The sequence below is a fragment of the Oncorhynchus kisutch genome, linkage group LG12 (genome assembly GCF_002021735.2).
Source record: "Oncorhynchus kisutch isolate 150728-3 linkage group LG12, Okis_V2, whole genome shotgun sequence".
In the NCBI taxonomy this organism is placed as follows: domain Eukaryota; kingdom Metazoa; phylum Chordata; class Actinopteri; order Salmoniformes; family Salmonidae; genus Oncorhynchus; species Oncorhynchus kisutch.
The window spans coordinates 17,898,491-17,918,604 of NC_034185.2; the positions used below are offsets into that span (position 1 = coordinate 17,898,491).

The 20,114-nt window shown below is 42.2% G+C and overlaps 1 protein-coding gene across 5 annotated transcripts in view; it reads left to right on the forward strand.

Annotated features, from left to right (window-relative positions):
• Positions 1-20,114, forward strand: part of LOC109900628 (unconventional myosin-VI) — a 154,308-nt gene that overhangs the window by 85,621 nt on the left and 48,573 nt on the right. For all 5 annotated transcript variants that reach the window (XM_031837018.1, XM_031837017.1, XM_031837020.1 and 2 more), the window contains exons 13-19: positions 7,774-7,931; positions 9,912-10,003; positions 10,665-10,737; positions 13,395-13,522; positions 13,694-13,789; positions 14,098-14,268; positions 18,520-18,558. In XM_031837018.1, coding sequence (XP_031692878.1) covers positions 7,774-7,931; positions 9,912-10,003; positions 10,665-10,737; positions 13,395-13,522; positions 13,694-13,789; positions 14,098-14,268; positions 18,520-18,558 — 757 coding nt within the window. The remainder of the gene's footprint in view (positions 1-7,773; positions 7,932-9,911; positions 10,004-10,664; positions 10,738-13,394; positions 13,523-13,693; positions 13,790-14,097; positions 14,269-18,519; positions 18,559-20,114) is intronic.

Below are 20,114 nucleotides of genomic sequence, written 5' to 3' on the forward strand. Positions count from 1 at the left end.
GTATGCCGTCTGGGCCTGCAGCCTTGCGAGGGTTGACACGTTTAAATGTTTTCCTCACGTCGGCTGCAGTGAAGGAGAGTCCGCATGTTTTAGTTGCGGGCAGTGTCAGTGGCACTGTATTGTCCTCAAAGCGGACAAAAAAGTTATTTAGTCTGCCTGGGAGCAAGACATCCTGGTGCGTGACGGTGCTGGTTTTCTTTTTGTAATCCGTGATTGACTGTAGACCCTGCCACATACCTCTTGTGTCTGAGCCGTTGAATTGATATTCTACTTTGTCTCTATACTGACGCTTAGCTTGTTTGATTGCCTTGCGGAGGGAATAGTTACACTGTTTGTATTCGGTCATGTTTCCAGTCACCTTACCCTGATTAAAAGCAGTGGTTCGCGCTTTCAGTTTCACGCGAATGCTGCCATCAATCCACGGTTTCTGGTTTGGGAATGTTTTAATCGTTGCTATGGGAACGACATCTTCAACGTATGTTCTAATGAACTCGCACACCGAATCAGCGTATTCGTCAATGTTGTCGTCTGACGCAATACGGAACATATCCCAGTCCACGTGATGGAAGCAGTCTTGGAGTGTGGAATCACATTGGTCGGACCAGCGTTGGACAGAACTCAGCGCGGGAGCTTCTTGTTTTAGTTTCTGTCTGTAGGCAGGGATCAACAAAATGGAGTCGTGGTCAGCTTTTCCGAAAGGAGGGCGGGGCAGGGCCTTATATGCGTCGCGGAAGTTGGAATAGCAATGATCCAAGGTTTTTCCCACCCTGGTTGCGCAATCGATATGCTGATAAAATTTAGGGAGTCTTGTTTTCAGAATAGCCTTGTTAAAATCCCCAGCTACAATGAATGCAGCCTCCGGATATATGGATTCTAGTTTGCAAAGAGTCAAATAAAGTTCGTTCAGAGCCATCGATGTGTCTGCTTGGGGGGGAATATATCGGCTGTGATTATAATCAAAGAGAATTCCCTTGGTAGATAATGCGGTCTACATTTGATTGTGAGGAATTCTAAATCAGGTGAACAGAAGGACTTGAGTTCCTGTATGTTGTTTTGGCCACACCACGTCCCGTTAACCATAAAGCATACGCCCCGCCCCTCTTCTTACCAGAAAGATGTTTGTTTCTGTCGGCGCGATGCGTGGAGAAACCAGCTGGCTGCACCGTCTCCGTCTTTGGGCGGTCTGGGAAACAATACGGTCATGTTGCTGTGGGAATGGACAGCTCTGAAGTCTTCAAAGTGATGGAGGGAATAAAAGACAACATTTGCCCTCCTCCAAGACTCTCCTAGTCCCTGTATGCATCCCAAATGGAACCCTATTCATTATATCAGGGCTTCCCATAGGGCTGTCCCCGACCAATCGAATGGTTGACATTTTTAAGTGTTTATTTTTCAATATATAGACACAACCTATGTTTTGAATAAAATCAACTATATGTAGGCTACTGAACTTGTCTGATGCTTTAAGCACTGCGATTTAAAAATGAAGACACATTACTAAAGAGGGAGCCAGAGTTCAATATAGCCTAACCAGAAGAAAGAAAGAAGTGTGTGTGTGTGTGTGTGTGTGTGTGTGTGTGTGTGTGTGTGTGTGTGTGTGTGTGTGTGTGTGTCCCTCCTGCTGCCGGCTTCTGCTGGCCTTGGCAGATTCTAAGCTCCTGAAGTTGCCAGTAATAGGCTACACCAGCGGTCACCAACCTTTTTCCATTTGGAGTGCCATGTTATCGTACCGTTCCCTACTGATCTGCCTGCTGAGGATTCCTCTGCTGATGGTTTTCATATGCACATTTTCATGGTACAGTTCCATTTCAGTTATAATAAAGTCTTCATGTCTCAAAATCAACGTCATGCAGTTAATCAAAATGATTTCAAAATGAAAATTATACAAATCTATAAATAACTTATATTGACATTGCCAATATGTAAAAAATAGCCTACATGAAGCCAAAAAATGAAGAAAATATCCTGATTTAAAAATATATATATATCCTGTAAATCACATTGGCTATGCATGGTCTGTCTGCCATCAACTTGAAACTCTATGAACTGGTCATGGCCCAAAGCTCATGCTGGCAAACGTATTCTGGACCTTTAGAGTTTCTGCTCCAGTGAGCTCCGGACAGACACAGTTGTAGGCTATTTGCGCAAGAGATAAGTCATATTTTAGTCAAATATTATATATTTTTGGGCGGTCTGTTAAATCGTCTTGTGGTCAATTTGCAGTCTACAAATTATGTAATTATGTTCCGGCCCCCTGACCATATGCTCAAGAAAACATCTGCACGCGACTGAATCTAGTTGATGATCCCTGCCCTGTATAGTGCACTACATTCGACAGAGCACTATAGGAAATAGGGTGCCATTTCGGAAACAGTCCCTATCTCTATCTACGCCAAGGCCTTGCATGTAATTTAGCCGTGGCTCAGTCTTTCTAATGCCTGACTGTGATTGTTGTACGGGCAGCTTGGCACTCCCTCGGCTCGCCAACCTGAATGCCAAGCCACTCGCTACCTGCAATTACCCTCCCACACTAATGTTTGTCTGTTGTTTTATCTGTGGAGCGAGAGACACTTTTACACAGTACTTGTGCTTGAAGTGCTGGTTTATATGGGCCTGGCTGTGCCTTTATGAGTGCGTCCTAAATGACACCCTGTTTCCTACATATAGTGCACTACTTTTGACCAGGGCCAAGGTCTATATGCATGCTGTGGTGAGAGGGAGAGCTCTCACGTTTCATTAAGAGGGCATAATAATAAACAATGAGTTAGTGGTGTACAGTACTTTGTGGTCCCGTGTAGCTTAGTAGTTAGAGCATGGCGCTTGCAGCGCCAGGGTTGTGGGTTCGATTCCCACGGGGGGCTAGTACATAAAGGTATGCATTCAGTACTGTAAATCACTCTGGATAAGAGTGTCTGCTGAATGACCAAAATGTAAATAATCTTCTGTTTAATTAATAGCAACAATAGCAATGTGTGAGTATAGTTGCAGTAAGTGTTTTATAAAGGGTTGGTGTGGATTTCAAACGTCTCTCTGTCTGCGGGTACACCACTATAGCGGGTCTATTTTTATTACTTATGTAAGGGGGAAAGCCGTAGCTTGCTAAATGTTAGTTTGTTTGGGGACTAGCTTTAAGGTGTTTATATTTGCGAGGCCGAGAGTGGGAGAGAGGGACGTTAATCGTGTTTACCCCACCATGGTGAGTTCTGTGACGGACTCGGTAGTTCAGCGAGGGCAGGGGTACAGTCTTCCACTCTCTCAGCAAACCCATTTACATGTTCACTACACAGACTCATTTAAAGCTAATTTAATGAGATGTGAGCTTCTCAACTTCCTGATTACATCTGAGAACATGGTGCCGGAGAGTATGTTATGGAGCTCATAGAGCATGTGGGCTTCATAGGGGGTATACGCATCACCGCTACTGTTAGTGCGATGGCAAACCTCTTGGTTTTTAAATGAGAGGCCAAGACTTAACCTTTGTATTCAAATGTTTTAACTGGGGGCTATGGGCTCTTCTCACTGGCTGGAAGAAGTAAGGGGATAATGAATTAAACATGCGGTGTGGTAGAGCGAAAGAGCGAGGCCAGGTGTGTACTGAGCACTGGGGGTCTAAGGGTGTAAAATGAGTTGGGGAGGTGGGGTGAGAATGGGGTCATCATGGATTAGGTTATCATGGAGAGTCCTTATCTTGTGGGATGTGGCTATCGTCTCAACACATCAGCCAGTGCTGAAGGGAGGTGCATGGGGGGGGGGGGGGGGGGGGGGACAGGAGATATATATATATATATATACAGTGCCTTGCGAAAGTATTCGGCCCCCTTGAACTTTGCGACCTTTTGCCACATTTCAGGCTTCAAACATAAAGATATAAAACTGTATTTTTTTGTGAAGAATCAACAACAAGTGGGACACAATCATGAAGTGGAACGACATTTATTGGATGTTTCAAACTTTTTTAACAAATCAAAAACTGAAAAAATTGGTGGATGGAGCGAGACATAATGTCCCAGATGTGCTCAATTGGATTCAAAATTATTCAGCCCCCTTAAGTTAATACTTTGTAGCGCCACCTTTTGCTACGATTACAGCTGTAAGTCGCTTGGGGTATGTCTCTATCAGTTTTGCACATCGAGAGACTGAAATGTTTTCCCATTCCTCCTTGCAAAATAGCTCAAGCTCAGTGAGGTTGGATGGAGAGCATTTGTGAACAGCAGTTTTCAGTTCTTTCCACAGATTCTCGATTGGATTCAGGTCTGGACTTTGACTTGGCCATTCTAACACCTGGATATGTTTATTTTTGAACCATTCCATTGTAGATTTTGCTTTATGTTTTGGATCATTGTCTTGTTGGAAGACAAATCTCCGTCCCAGTCTCAGGTCTTTTGCAGACTCCATCAGGGTTTCTTCCAGAATGGTCCTGTATTTGGCTCCATCCATCTTCCCATCAATTTTAACCATCTTCCCTGTCCCTGTTGAAGAAAAGCAGGCCCAAACCATGATGCTGCCACCACCATGTTTGACAGTGGGATGGTGTGTGTTCAGGGTGATGAGCTGTGTTGCTTTTACGCCAAACATAACGTTTTGCATTGTTGCCAAAAAGTTCAATTTTGGTTTCATCTGACCAGAGCACCTTCTTCCACATGTTTGGTGTGTCTCCCAGGTGGCTTGTGGCAAACTTTAAACAACACTTTTTATGGATATCTTTAAGAAATGGCTTTCTTCTTGCCACTCTTCCATAAAGGCCAGATTTGTGCAATATACGACTGATTGTTGTACTATGGACAGAGTCTCCCACCTCAGCTGTAGATCTCTGCAGTTCATCCAGAGTGATCATGGGCCTCTTGGCTGCATCTCTGATCAGTCTTCTCCTTGTATGAGCTGAAAGTTTAGAGGGACGGCCAGGTCTTGGTAGATTTGCAGTGGTCTGATACTCCTTCCATTTCAATATTATCGCTTGCACAGTGCTCCTTGGGATGTTTAAAGCTTGGGAAATCTTTTTGTATCCAAATCCGGCTTTAAACTTCTTCACAACAGTATCTCGGACCTGCCTGGTGTGTTCCTTGTTCTTCATGATGCTCTCTGCGCTTTTAACGGACCTCTGAGACTATCACAGTGCAGGTGCATTTATATGGAGACTTGATTACACACAGGTGGATTGTATTTATCATCATTAGTCATTTAGGTCAACATTGGATCATTCAGAGATCATCACTGAACTTCTGGAGAGAGTTTGCTGCACTGAAAGTAAAGGGTCTGAATAATTTTGCACACCCAATTTTTCAGTTTTTGATTTGTTAAAAAAGTTAGAAATATCCAATAAATGTCGTTCCACTTCATGACTGTGTCCCACTTGTTGTTGATTCTTCACAAAAAAATACAGTTTTATATTTTTATGTTTGAAGCCTGAAATGTGGCAAAAGGTCGCAAAGTTCAAGGGGGCCGAATACTTTCGCAAGGCACTGTATATATATATATATATATATATATATATATATATATATATATATATATATATATATATATATATATATACTGCTCAAAAAAATAAAGGGAACACTAAAATAACACATCCTAGATCTGAATGAATGAAATATTCTTATTAAATACTTTTTTTTTCTTTACAGTTGAATGTGCTGACAACAAAATCACACAAAAATTATCAATGGAAATCAAATTTATCGACCCATGGAGGTCTGAATTTGGAGTCACACTCAAAATGAAAGTGGAAAACCACACTACAGGCTGATCCAACTTTGATGTAATGTCCTTAAAACAAGTCAAAATGAGGCTCAGTATGACCTCCCTACAACGCCTGGGCATGCTCCTGATGAGGTGGCGGATGGTCTCCTGAGGGATCTCCTCCCAGACCTGGACTAAAGCAGCTGCCAACTCCTGGACAGTCTGTGGTGCAACGTGGCGTTGGTGGATGGAGCGAGACATAATGTCCCAGATGTGCTCAATTGGATTCAGGTCTGGGGAACGGGTGGGCCAGTCCATAGCATCAATGTCTTCCTCTTGCAGGAACTGCTGACACACTCCAGCCACATGAGGTCTAGCATTGTCTTGCATTAGGAGGAACCCAGGGCCAACCGCACCAGCATATGGTCTCACAAGGGGTCTGAGGATCTCATCTCGGTACCTAATGGCAGTCAGGCTACCTCTGGCGAGCACATGGAGGGCTGTGCGGCCCCCCAAAGAAATGCCACCCCACACCATGACTGACCCACCGCCAAACCGGTCATGCTGGAGGATGTTGCAGGCAGCAGAACGTTCTCCAGACTGTCACATGTGCTCAGTGTGAACCTGCTTTCATCTGTGCACAGCACAGGGCGCCAGTGGCGAATTTGCCAATCTTGGTGTTCTCTGGCAAATGCCAAACGTCCTGCACGGTGTTGGGCTGTAAGCACAACCCCCACCTGTGGACGTCGGGCCCTCATACCACCCTCATGGAGTCTGTTTCTGACCGTTTGAGCAGACACATGCACATTTGTGGCCTCTGGCAGTGCTCCTCCTGCTCCTCCTTGCACAAAGGCGGAGGTAGCGGTCCTGCTGCTGGGTTGTTGCCCTCCTACGGCCTCCTCCACGTCTCCTGATGTACTGGCCTGTCTCCTGGTAGCGCCTCCATGCTCTGGACACGACGCTGACAGACACAGCAAACCTTCTTGCCACAGCTCGCATTGATGTGCCATCCTGGATGAGCTGCACTACCTGAGCCACTTGTGTGGGTTGTAGACTCCGTCTCATGCTACCACTAGAGTGAAAGCACCACCAGCATTCAAAAGTGACCAAAACATCAGCCAGGAAGCATAGGAACTGAGAAGTGGTCTGTGGTCCCCACCTGCGAACCACTCCTTTATTGGGGGTGTCTTGCTAATTGCCTATAATTTCCACCTGTTGTCTATTCCATTTGCACAACAGCATGTGAAATTTATTGTCAATCATTGTTGCTTCCTAAGTGGACAGTTTGATTTCACAGAAGTGTGACTAACTTGGAGTTACATTGTGTTGTTTAAGTGTTCCCTTTATTTTTTGGAGCAGTGTATATGTATATATATATATAGAGAGAGAGAGACTTGGACATAGACATGAAGTACTCAGAGAACTGCTAAGTGCCACAGATAGAGAATGAGTTATTTTCTGTCATGCATAGAGTGCATGACAATGCTGTTTGTAAAGAAAAGGGCAGATGTAAAGCTTGGTGAGAAACTTTAAGTCCACGGGGTATTCATATTGTATGTTTTTTCCATTCCTCTTCATTCTTAGCCCTCTCTCTATGGCCTGTAATTATTGAGCTGCATACTTGACTGCAGTCAGAGCTCCCAGGCAGTTGTAATACCTACACAGAGCTATGATGCTTATACCTTCTGTCATTGTTATGGCTCCTTATCATATTACAGTCTCTCTTTTCTCCCAAGATATCAATAATGAAATTATCCTCTTGGGAAACCGAGCAGGCCCCTGAACAGTTATGCAAACCCACGGTGGTGAATGGATGGGATTAGTGAGTGACTCTGTCGTCTTTGAGTTGTGGGCTACTTCTTTCACCAGCCACCAGTGCTCAGGTTTATACGTTGTGGCTGTATGTTTATTTGCTGTTGACAAATCCAATGTCCCCTCATGCGATTAATTCAATTTAGATCAGATATACTTCATTGTATGTTATTCACAGAAATGTGCTTTGCTTACAGAAAAGTCAAGATTATTAATTTCAGTTCAGTGATGTGCTCATTCTCGCTCTTGCTCTCCCTCTCTCCCCCCTCTCTCTCCCTCCAGAGTGCCACTGAAAGTGGAGCAGGCAAACAACGCACGGGACGCCCTGGCCAAGGCTGTGTACAGCCGGCTGTTTGACCACGTGGTCACCAGGGTCAACCAGTGCTTCCCCTTCCAGTCTTCTGCCAACTTCATCGGGGTTCTGGATATCGCAGGCTTCGGTCTGTACCCCTTCTATGTGCCCTATGTACAGTGCTTTCAGAAAGTATTCATACCTCTTGACTTATTCCATATTTTGTTGTGTTACAGCCTGAATTCAACATTTATTTAAAAAAAAATGTAAATACATCTCACCCATCTACACTTAATACCCCATAATTGCGAAGTTTGTTTTTAGAAATGGTTGCAAATGTATTTAAAAAAGGTTTTCAGAAATATCTGATTTACGTAAGTATTCACACCCCTGAGTCAATACTTTGTTGAAGCACCTTTGCCAATGATTACAGCTGCAAGTCTTTCTTTTAGACAACTATTTTCAGGTTTTGCCATAGATTTTCAAGCAGATTTAAGTCAAAACTGTAACTCTGGAAAATTCAGTATTTTTGGTAAGCAACTCCAGTGTAGATTTGGCCTTCTGTTTCAGGTTATTGTTCTGCTGAAAGGGGAATTAATCTCAGAGTCTGTTGGAAAGTAGAGTGAACCAGATTTTCCTCTAGGATTCCGTTTATTTTTCATCCTGAAAAACTCCTCAGTCTTTAATGATTACAAGCAGCCCTGAACGATTACAAGCATACCCATAACATGATGCAGCCACCACTATGCTTGAAAATATTCAGAGTGGTACTCTGTAATGTGTTGAGTTGGATTTGCCCCAATTTGTATTCAGGACAGAAAGTGAATTGCTTTGGCACATAAGTTTTAGCAGTATTACTTTAGTGCCTTAATGCAAATAGGATGCATGTTTTGGAATATTTGTTTTCTGTACATGCTTCCATCTTTCCTCTGTCAATTAGGTTAGTATTGTGGAGCAACTACAATGTTATTGATCCATCCTCAGTTTTCTCCTATCACAGCCATTAAACTGTGTAACTGCTTTAAAGTCACCATTGGCCTCATGGTGAAGTCCCTGAGCTGTATCTTTCCTCTCCGGCAAGTTAGGAAGAACACCTGTATCTTTGTATTGACTGGGTGTATTGATACACCATCCAAAGTGTAATGAATAACTTCACCATGCTCAAAGGGATATTTAGCTTTTTTGTCAGCTTTTTTTTTACCCATCTACCAATAGTTGCCCTTGTTTGCAAGGCATTGGAAAACCTACCTGGTCTTTGTGGTTGAATCTGTGTTTTGAAATGTTCTGCTCATCTGAGGGACCCTACAGATAATTGTATGTGTGGGGTACAGAGATGAGGCATTCATTCAAAACGAGCTGCAACAAACACTCAAACTGGACCGTTTTATCTCCATCTCTTCATTCAAAGACTCAATCATGGACACTCTTACTGATAGTTGTGGCTGCTTTGCGAGATGTATTGTCTCTACCTTCTTGGCCTTTGTGCTGTTGTCTTGTTTGTACCGTGTTTTGTGCTGTTGTCATGTTGTGCTGCTACCATGCATGCTGTGTTTTCATGTGTTGCTGCCATGCTATATTCTCTTAGGTCCATGGAACTTATTATGTGACTTGTAACACATATTTTAACTCTTGAACTTATTTAGGCTTGCCATAACAAAGGGGTTGAATACTTATTGACTTAGGAAATTTCAGCGTTTCATTTAAAAAAAGAAACAATACCACTTTGATATTATGGGGGTATTGTGTGTAGGCCAGTGACAGAAAATCTCAATTCAATCCATTTTAAATTCAGGCTGTAACACATGTGGAAATAGTCAGGGGGTGTGAATACTTTCTGAAGGCACTGGGCATATGTGTTCTATGGATGTGATGCACGATGCCATATGATATGATAGTAGTAGCACACTTTATTATCCCTCAGGGGGGAAATGGTTTTACAGCCTAATTGTCCATAAAACAACTTCAACAACAACAGACATTTCCCCACGAGACAACATTATACAGAACATAACATGAACCACACATTGCATATAATTGCAAGAGTCCATTAGTCAGAGACAGTGGTGGTTTACGGCTAAAGTGCTTGGTTTTTTAAATGTGTTTTCGTTTCCTGATGTCTCTCTTCCAGAGTACTTTGAGCACAACAGCTTTGAGCAGTTCTGCATCAACTACTGTAATGAGAAGCTGCAGCAGTTCTTCAACGAGCGCATTCTGAAAGAGGTGAGTGCTTCTTCCAAGGTCTGTGTGTGTTCACCCCAATGTCCCTGCCTCCTTAACTGACATCCCAGTTGTCCAACCAGGGCTCAACTTCAAGTTGTCTTTCTGCGATTCCTAGCATCTCCTCGCCTCCTTATTTGAAGGGAATGTCCATGGGTCCCTCCGATCAGACCTTGTCCAATGCGTTTTGAGAAGGAGGCGAGAAGAGAGGATGCAAGAAATCGAGAAAAGATTAACTGAGAATGAGCCCAGGTGTTTGCAACAAGCAGAAGGAAACCTTGACATTTGGATTCAGTTATATTTGTCAGAGATGATGTTGCAAAATTGTTTTTCCAGAAATCCTCTTTGGATGATTCTGGATTTCCTGCTTATTCCTTCCTGATTTCAGGAATCCTCCAACCGGGATTTGGGGAAACCAGGGAATTTATTGAACATTCCCGTAAACTTTGCAACCCTAGTCAGAGACCTTGGTAAAGTAATGTGTTATTGCACAATAGATAGAAAGGCAACTCTTGACGGATTTATTTGAATACATTGGAGTCTTTGGCCTCATTATAGTAGAGAACTATCTTGTATAATAAACCATATTCAATTATATTCTGAATGTCGTTCTGAAGGTCATTATAAATGTTTGTTATTGGAACGGTTCTGTTTCAAATTCTAGGAACAAGAGCTGTATCAGAAGGAGGGCCTTGGAGTGAACGAGGTCCGGTATGTCGACAATCAGGACTGCATAGGTTTGTCTAATCTTAATACCATTTCATGCACATCATTTCAGAGGATTAGCCTACGTACAGTATCCTCCACCTAGTTTCCAGTGTTTTCCCCCTGTTTTATCAATGTGTTGCCATTCCATGTTCTTCTGACTAGAGATCTGTCTCTGCGTGGGAAGCTGAAACAGCTTTTTTCTCTGAGAGAAGTTCAACTCTTGAGCGCTGACCCAGAGCCTTGACCCTGAGGTATATTACATGGTCAACTGAAAGAAAGCCTGTTGATGGGAGGTAGATGTATTTTGTTTCAAAGCACACCAAAACTTACTTTCTCCTCTGTTTGAGATATGGGTGTTGTATGGTGGCAGGATGCCAGAGAGAGGAATGGATATGACGGGGAGAATGGGGCCTGGCTCGGCAGAATGGGGCCTGGCTCGGCGGAATGGGGTCTCTTCCTCCCCCCAAATTACTGTGCATTGCTGTGTATGAGAGATTATATATTCTCCTGGATTGGCAGAGGAAAAAAGTCTAAGGGACGGTCTATTGTAATTATACTGTAATAGGTCGCCTGTGGCGTTGTGGCGAGAAATCCCAAGAATATGCAGCTTTGAGCTTGTATGTGTCAAACACACTCTGTTTGAGCAACCTGTTGTTTAAACCAAGACACATAAGAGGAAATAGGCAGTGAGAAGCTCCATTCTAGGGTTTCTTCTGGACCACTTTGGTGTGGCAGTGGGCGTGGTCAAGGGCGCGGTCGCCGTCACAGATGGAAAATCTTAGAGGCCGTCCTATTGGCCGCTGTTGGAGAATGTTGCCATTTAAAGCTAACTTCCTGCAATTCTACACATTTAGTCATGGGTTGGAGGTATTTTTTGAGCAGTTTTAAAGTTAATTTCCTGAAATTCTATACATCTTGCCATAGCTTATGCTATCTGAGTGACTCATACATTATATCAGAATCAAAGGGGACAAAAATACCTCTGAATGCATCATTGATTTAGGTGATTGTTCGTTCTTTAACCTGTCTGGCACCAGTGGGATGGGACGGTAGCGTCCCACCTGACCAATATCCAGTGACACTGCAGGGCGCCAAATTCAAACAACAGAAATCTCATAATTAATATTCCTCCAACATACAAGTATTACACACCATTTTAAAGATAAACTTCTTATTAATCCAGACACAGTGTCTGATTCCAAAAAGGCTTTGCAGCAAAAGAACACCATGCGATTATGTTAGGTCAACGCCTAGCCACAGAGAACCATACAGCCATTTTCCAACCAAGGAGAGGTGTCACAAAAGACAAAAATAGCATTAACATTAATCACTAACCTTTGATGATGTTCACCGGATGGCACTCCCAGGACTCCATGTTAGACAATAAATGTGTGTTTTGTTCGATAAAGTTCATCTTTATGTCCAAAAACCTCATTTGAAATTGGTGCGTTATGTTAAAAAATGTATTGTCTCAAACAAACATCTGGTGAAAGTGCAGAGAGCCACGTCAAATTACAGAAATACTCATTGTAAACATTGATCTAAGATACAAGTGTTATACATGCGATTAAAGATAAACTTCTCCTTAATGCAACCACTGTGTCAGATTTCAAAAAGGCTTTACAACAAAAACACACCATGCGATTATGTTAGGTCAGCGCCTAGCCACAGAAAACCATACATCCATTTTCCAACCAAGGAGAGGTGTCACAAGTCAGAAATAGCATTCAAATGAATCACTTACCTTTGATGATCTTCATCTGATGGCACTCCCAGGTGTCCAATAAATGTTCGTTCCAATAAATGTTTGTTTTGTTCGATAAAGTTCATCTTTATGTCCAAATACCCCCTTTTTGTTCACGCGTTTAGTCACGCGTTTTAGTCCGGGCACAAAAAAGTTCCATTACAGTTTGTAGAATCATGTCAAACTATGTATAGAATCAATCTTTAAGATGTTTTTATCATAAATCTTCAATAATATTCCAACCGGACAATTCCTTTGGCTTTAGAAATGAAAGGGAATGGAGCTCGCGCTCATGGCCGTGCGTGTGACAAAACTCAAGGCTTTCAGCCAGACCACTGGTTCAAACAGCTCTTATTCGCTCCCCTTTCACAATAGAAGCCTGAAACAAGGTTCTAAAGACTTTTGACATCTAGTGGAAGCCTTTGGAAGTGCAATCTGACCCCATTTACACAGTATATTGGCTATGCAATCACTTGAAAATCTACCAATATTTTTCCATCCCAATTTCTTTTTTTTTACTGACTTTTCTATGCATTAAACACCTGCTCTCTCTCTCTCTCTCTCTCTCTCTCTCTCTCCTAACCTATGGAAAGAGTGAGTCACTGCAGCTCTAACTATGGATGTGTCATTCAGTCATGTCTTAATGAGCCGTTGTTCTCTCGTGCAAAGTGGTCTGTGTAGGTCAAGGTCAGACTATTCTGAACTGAAACATTTTCATTATTTTATTACACCTTAAATTGGTTTTTGACAGGTACACCACCCTTCCCTAGTGTAATTGGATATCTTACACCGTCAGTGGCCCTGGACTATATAAAGACTAAACCCCTAATGAAATACGTGAAGCAACAGGCTAGGATAGCTCTAAGGCTACACTGACTTATTGGTTACAGTCATTTTGGGATCTCTTGACCCCTGACTCCTGACCGCTGTGTCTGTCTACAGACCTCGTGGAGGCCAAGCTGGTGGGCATCCTGGACATCCTGGATGAAGAGAACCGTCTACCTCAGCCCAGTGACCAGCACTTTGCAGAGACCGTACACAACAAACACAAGAACCACTTCCGACTGACCGTGAGTTCTTACTTTAACCAGGATTCATGTCCTTTCTCTGTGTACTTATAGGTTGTGTGTGTTTTATCGTCCGTAATGTCAGTCGTGGGTTTGTTAAGCCATTGGAATAAGTCTCTGTGGTTGTATTTTTTTCACTTATTTAAAATGGATAGCGTGAAATGTGTTCCTCAGGTGCCCCGGAAATCAAAGCTGCAAGTTCACAGGAATGTGAGGGATGACGAGGGATTCATCGTCAGACACTTTGCAGGAGCTGTGTGCTATGAGACGGTACATTTATGTTCACAAAATGACACCGCAGGATGTCTGAAGGCTAGAAAACATCAATATTACTCCTTTTTATATGATCAGACTTCGGTTTGTTTAAGTAATCCCCTATGTCCTTGTGGTAGGCCTATACTGCAGCATCTTCAACCAAACATTCTCCTCCTCTTTGAAACCTGCACAAAACCCAGCATGTGGAATTCACTTTATTTTTTTATCACAAGTGCCCCACTTATCTTCCAACCAGAGTAGAATTTTTCTGAACTGGGTGTGCTTCTGCATCTTCAAGGTTCTACATTTTCTCTGAATTGCAGACCAAGTTTGTGGAGAAGAACAATGATGCACTGCACATGTCCCTGGAGTGCCTAGTGAGTGAGTCTAAGGACCGGTTTATCCGGGAGCTCTTTGAGAACTCCAACAACACCAAGGACTCGAAACAGAAGGCCGGCAAGCTCAGCTTCATCAGCGTAGGCAACAAATTCAAGGTGAGGACGAATTTTAATCTACTGCCTTTTACTTCCACACTTTATTAATGTGCTGCTCAACATGGTAGGGATCCCAAATGGGACACTATTATCTATTAAGTGTGCTACTTTTGACCAGGACCCATAGGGCATAGGGTGCCATTGATGCAGCCATGGAATACTGAGGCGGAATGGGTATAAATGTCAATTTTAAAGGTCCAGTCTAGATGTTTTTATCTCAACATCAAATCATTTCTGGGTAACAATTAAAGTACCTTACTGTGATGGGTTTTCAATTTTTTAAATCTAAAAGCAAAGGGCAATTTCTCAATAAATAATTTTGCTATGACTGTCTGGGTGTGGTCTGAGTGAGGAGTGTAAAACTAGCTGTTATTGGCATAGAGGTTTTTCTTATTGGTCTATTAACTAGTTTACCACCTGGTTATGTCACCAGGCTGGCCAAAACTCCATCCCACCAAAACAGGCAAATATTTCAGGCTGTCTTTTCAGACAGCACTTACATTAAAAGGGTATTATCATAATTTTCACAATTTACAGTATTATTACAACCTCATATATATATATATATATATATATACTGTTAATGAAGCATAAGAAAATCAAGTTTTTGACTGCACTGGGCCTTTAACAGCCATAGCAGGTGTGTTCATGTTTGTTACTTTTATCTTGTATTTTATATGCAAAACAGTAGCATCAAGGCTATTTTGTTACTTTATAGTCATAACTGTGATACTTTCTTACTCTATACTGTGATCCTGTAAGATGTGTTAAGATGCTGTGTCTGTTGTAAGTGAAATCAGAGGAGCGTTAGGGGTTCAATATTCATTCATGTTAATAAGCAGTACAATAGTTACAAAAAGTTACATACATACAATTTTAGAGGATTTGAATGCAGCTTATTTTTCAGGGTTGCATAATGTGTTTTGATTTAATCTTCCTCTGGTTTAGTTTCCAGAGTTCATTTTGTTTCTACATTCTGTTCATGTGTTCTTCCTCATCTCTCTCCTTCCCACTGTTCCTCCTTCCATTCTGTCTCTCCATCCTTTCCCTACCCCCCATCACCCCTTGGTTTCTCAAATGACTGCCTCGCCTGGTTCACCAACTACTTCTCAGACAGAGTTCTAATGTGTCAAATCGGAGGGCCTGTTGTCCGGACCTCTGGCAGTCTCTATGGGGGTTCAATTCTCAGGGTTCAATTCTCGGGCCGACTCTTTTCTCTGTATACATCAATGATGTCGCTCTTGCTGCTGGTGATTCTCTGATCCACCTCTATGCAGACAACACCATTCTGTATACTGCTAGCCCTTCTTTGGACACCATGTTAACTAACCTCCAGACGAGCTTCAATGCCATACAACTCTCCTTCCGTGTCCTCCAACTGCTCTTAAATGCAAGTAAAACTAAATGCATGCTCTTCAACCGATCGCTGCTCGCACCTGCCCGCCCGTCCAGCATGACTACTCTGGACGGTTCTGACTTAGATTATGTGGACAACTACAAATACCTAGGTGTCTGGTTAGACTGAAAACTCTCCTTCCACACTCACATTAAGCATCTCCAATCCAAAATTAAATCTAGATTCAGCTTCCTATTTCGCAACACTCATGCTGCCAAACATACCCTCGTAGAACTGACTATCCTGCCGAGATCCTTGACTTCGGCGATGTAATTTACAAAATAGCCTCCAACACTCTACTCAGCAAATTGGATGCAGTCTATCACAGTGCCATCCATTTTGTCACCAAAGCCCCATATGCGACCACTGCGACCTGTTTGCTCTCGTTGGCTGGCCCTCGCTTCATATTCATCGCCAAACCCACTGGCCCAGGTCATCTATAAGTCTTTGCTAGGTGAAGCCCCGCCTTATCTCAGCTCACTGGTCACCATAGCAGCACCCGCTCCAGCAGGTATATTTCACTGGTCACCCCCAAAGCCAATTCCTCCTTTGGCTGCCTTTCCTTCCAGTTCCCTCCTGCCAATGACTGGAACAAATTGCAAAAATCACTGAAGCTGGAGACTCATATCTCCCTCACTAACTTTAAGCACCAGCTGTCAGAGCAGCTCACAGATCACTGCACCTGTACATAGCCCATCTGTAAATAGCCTATCCAACTACCTCATCCCCATACTGTTAATATTTTTTTTTTTGCTCCTTTGCACATTCATCTTCTGCACATCTATCACTCGTATTTGAATGGCTAAATTGTAATTATTTCGCCACTATGGCCTATTTATTGCCTTTCCTCCCTTATCTTACCTTATTTGCACACACTGTACATAGACTTTTTCTCTATTGTGTTATTGACTGGATGTTTGTTTATACCATGTATAACTCTGTTGTTTGTGTCGCACTGCTTTGCTTTATCTTGGCCAGGTCGCAGTTGTAAATGAGAACTTGTTCTCAACTAGCCTACCTGGTTAAATAAAGGTGAAATAAAAAATAAATAAAATCATAGCTGTGATTTAAAGTCCAAAAGGTGTGTAGCGAGAGGGAGAAATACAGACAGGAAAAGTAGATACATATAGCGTTTCAAATCAGAATCAGTCAGGGGAGTAAGGTAAATTGTCCTGTTCCGTTGTGTGCTATGAATCCCACAATGCATCAGTGAATAATGCAGGCAACACCCTGCTGTTCTCCAGCTACATGCCTCCAGTCACCCCCTTCCCTGTCCGCTACCTCCCCAGTCCTGGTTCTGTGCTGTCTCCCTGTTAATCGCCGTTTGTTTCCTGCATCACTGCAACACTTGCTAATGACATCTTGATGTCGGCAGCTTCCAATTCCAATCAATTGAGATGTTATTCATATCATTATCAGGAGTGTAGTATGAAGAGTTTGCAATGTTGTGTAGTTTGCAGTGAGATACCATAGCATATAGTATCAGATACATTTTCAATGACAGGATCAATGTCCACCGAGCAATTGTCCCTACAATCCCATTATCTTCTTATGATTCCATAATAAAATTATTCCGATACTTATTGACCAGTGTACATGCCAGTTGGCAGTTGCACCGAATAGGACTGCCTGCCAGGCAGCTACTGTTAATAAGGTAGTTACTGTAGAAAGTGATATGCTGTAGATCAGAAGGCTTAGAGCTTGACTAAGGCCTAATCAGTGATTCAGCGTTTTGTACCTGTCTGTTCTGAGAGTTACAAGGTGAGATAGAGAGCGTTATCAGCTGTTTATTTGAGATATCCTGCTGGGTTTATAAATATTAATATCCCAGGGGTGGTCCCTAGAGCAGTCTGTCTGTTAAACACAACTCTCTGCAGATTAAGGTTGCAAAATGACGGTAACTTCACAGATTTTCCAGAAATGCCGGTATGGACAATTCCTGGACTTATTAGGGAATTCCAACTGGGATTTCTGGAAAACCGGGACATTTTGGGAAGGTTCCAGGGGTTTTGCAACCAGAGCTCTAGATCAGTGACAGAGGGGCCAACAAGCGGTTATCTGTCTGTCATCTCAGTTAGTTGGCTACCATGCATCCATCTTTCTGTCATCTCACAGTGTCCAGTTAGTTGGCAACCATGCATCCATCTTTCTGTCATCTCACAGTGTCCAGTTAGTTGGCTACCATGCATCCATCTGTCTGTCATCTTAGTGTCCAGTTAGTTGGCAACCATGCATCCATCTTTCTGTCATCTCACAGTGTCCAGTTAGTTGGCAACCATGCATCCATCTTTCTGTCATCTCACAGTGTCCAGTTAGTTGGCTACCATGCATCCATCTGTCTGTCATCTGTGTCCAGTTAGTTGGCTACCATGCATCCATCTTTCTGTCATCTCACAGTGTCCAGTTAGTTGGCTACCATGCATCCATCTGTCTGTCATCTCAGTGTCCAGTTAGTTGGCTACCATGCATCCATCTGTCTGTCATCTGTGTCCAGTTAGTTGGCTACCATGCATCCATCTTTCTGTCATCACAGTGTCCAGTTAGTTGGCTACCATGCATCCATCTGTCTGTCCCTCAGTTCCTGTGGTCCTATCAGTGTTGTATTTAGGCCTGTTTGCATGATACATTAAAACAAAATGTCTTTGTCTTTCGTTTCAATGTGCTTTAACCATGAATGTGTGTCTGTCGCAGCTGTACTGTTGCTTAAGTAGCTGCTTTGAGTGATGGACAGGAGCGCTGGAGGCAGAGAGGGAGCAAGTACCCTTTAATAAGCATGTGTTCATGCTGTGTTGAACTAGACAGGTCTGTGGAGTTGGTCTGTATCACTGAACAAAGGTTTTCTTTTACCTCAACAGACCCAGCTGAACATTCTACTGGAGAAGCTTCGCTGCACGGTTAGTATTTACTACAGTGCTCAACAATTTACTACTTTACCCCACACATAGGTCATCTAACTTGAACTGAGATCAGTTGTCATATAATATACACTCACCTCGCCATTTATTTTGATAGTTAGGATAACATGTGTACATGTGACTCTATGGATCTGAGATTACATGTTTTATATGTTGCATCAGTACAGAATGTCACCTTTTATTTGAGGGTATTTTCACACATATCTGCTTTATTGTTTAGAAATGAAAGCATTTTATGTATGTAGTCACACCATTTGAAGAAGTTTTCACTTCACTTATATTGTATTAAAGTAGTCAAAAGTTTAGTATTTGGTCTCATATTCCTAGCACGCAATGACTACATCAAGCTTGTGACTACAAACTTGTTTGAACAATTTGTAGTTTGTTTTGGTTGTGTTTTAGATTGTTTTGCCCAATAAATTGTAAACTGCCCTGAGATTGTAAACTGTTATGGTAAAAACATAGATTCAATGGTTGTGAAGATGGGGAGAGGTCTGTCCGTAATAAAGAGATGCTCTGATTTCTCACTCCACAAAGCAAGTCCTGCAGGCTCTAGTTTTATCTTATCTTGATTATTGTCCAGTCATATGGTCAAGTGCTGCAAAGAAAGACGTCTTGCTCTTCATTTTAATCAGAGGGCTAATATTAATACTATGCATGCCAGTCTCTCTTAGCTAAGAGTTGAGGAAAGACGACTGCCAAATTTCTTGTTTTTATAAGAAACATTAACCTGTCTGTGAACCCTCGCCAACAGCCTATGAGATTGCAGGGCGCCAAAGCTCATAAATCAAATTTATCAAACATACAAGTATTAGGCACCATTTTAAAGATACCATTCTCATTAATCCAGCCACGGTGTCTGATTTCAAAAATGCTTTACAGCGAAAGCTCCACAAACGTTTATGTTAGGTCACCACCAAGTCACAGAAAACCCCAGCCATTTTTCCAGCCAAAGAGAGGAGTCACAAAAAGCACAAATAGAGATAAAATGAATCACTAACCTTTGATGATCTTCATCAGATGACACTCATAGGACTTCATGTTACAGAATACATGTATGTTTTGTTCGATAAAGTGCATATTTATATTAAAAAATCTCATTTTACATTGGTGTGTTATGTTCAGTAATGTTTTGCTTCCAAAACATGCAGTGATTTTGCAGAGAGCCACATCAATTTACAGAAATACTCATTATAAATGTTGATGAAAATACAACTGTTATGCATGGAACTTTAGATATACTTCTCCTTAATTGAATTATTATTTATTTTTTTCACCTTTATTTTTACCAGGTAGGCTAGTTGAGAACAAGTTCTCATTTGCAACTGCGACCTGGCCAAGATAAAGCAAAGCAGTGTGAAGCAGACAACAACACATGGACTTATTAGGGAGTAAACAATAAACAAGCCCGTAACACAATAAACAAATCAATGACACAGTAGAAAAAAGAAAGTCTATATACAGTGTGCAAAAGGCATGAGGAGGTAGGCAATAAATAGGCCATAGGAGCGAATAGTTACAATTTAGCAGATTAA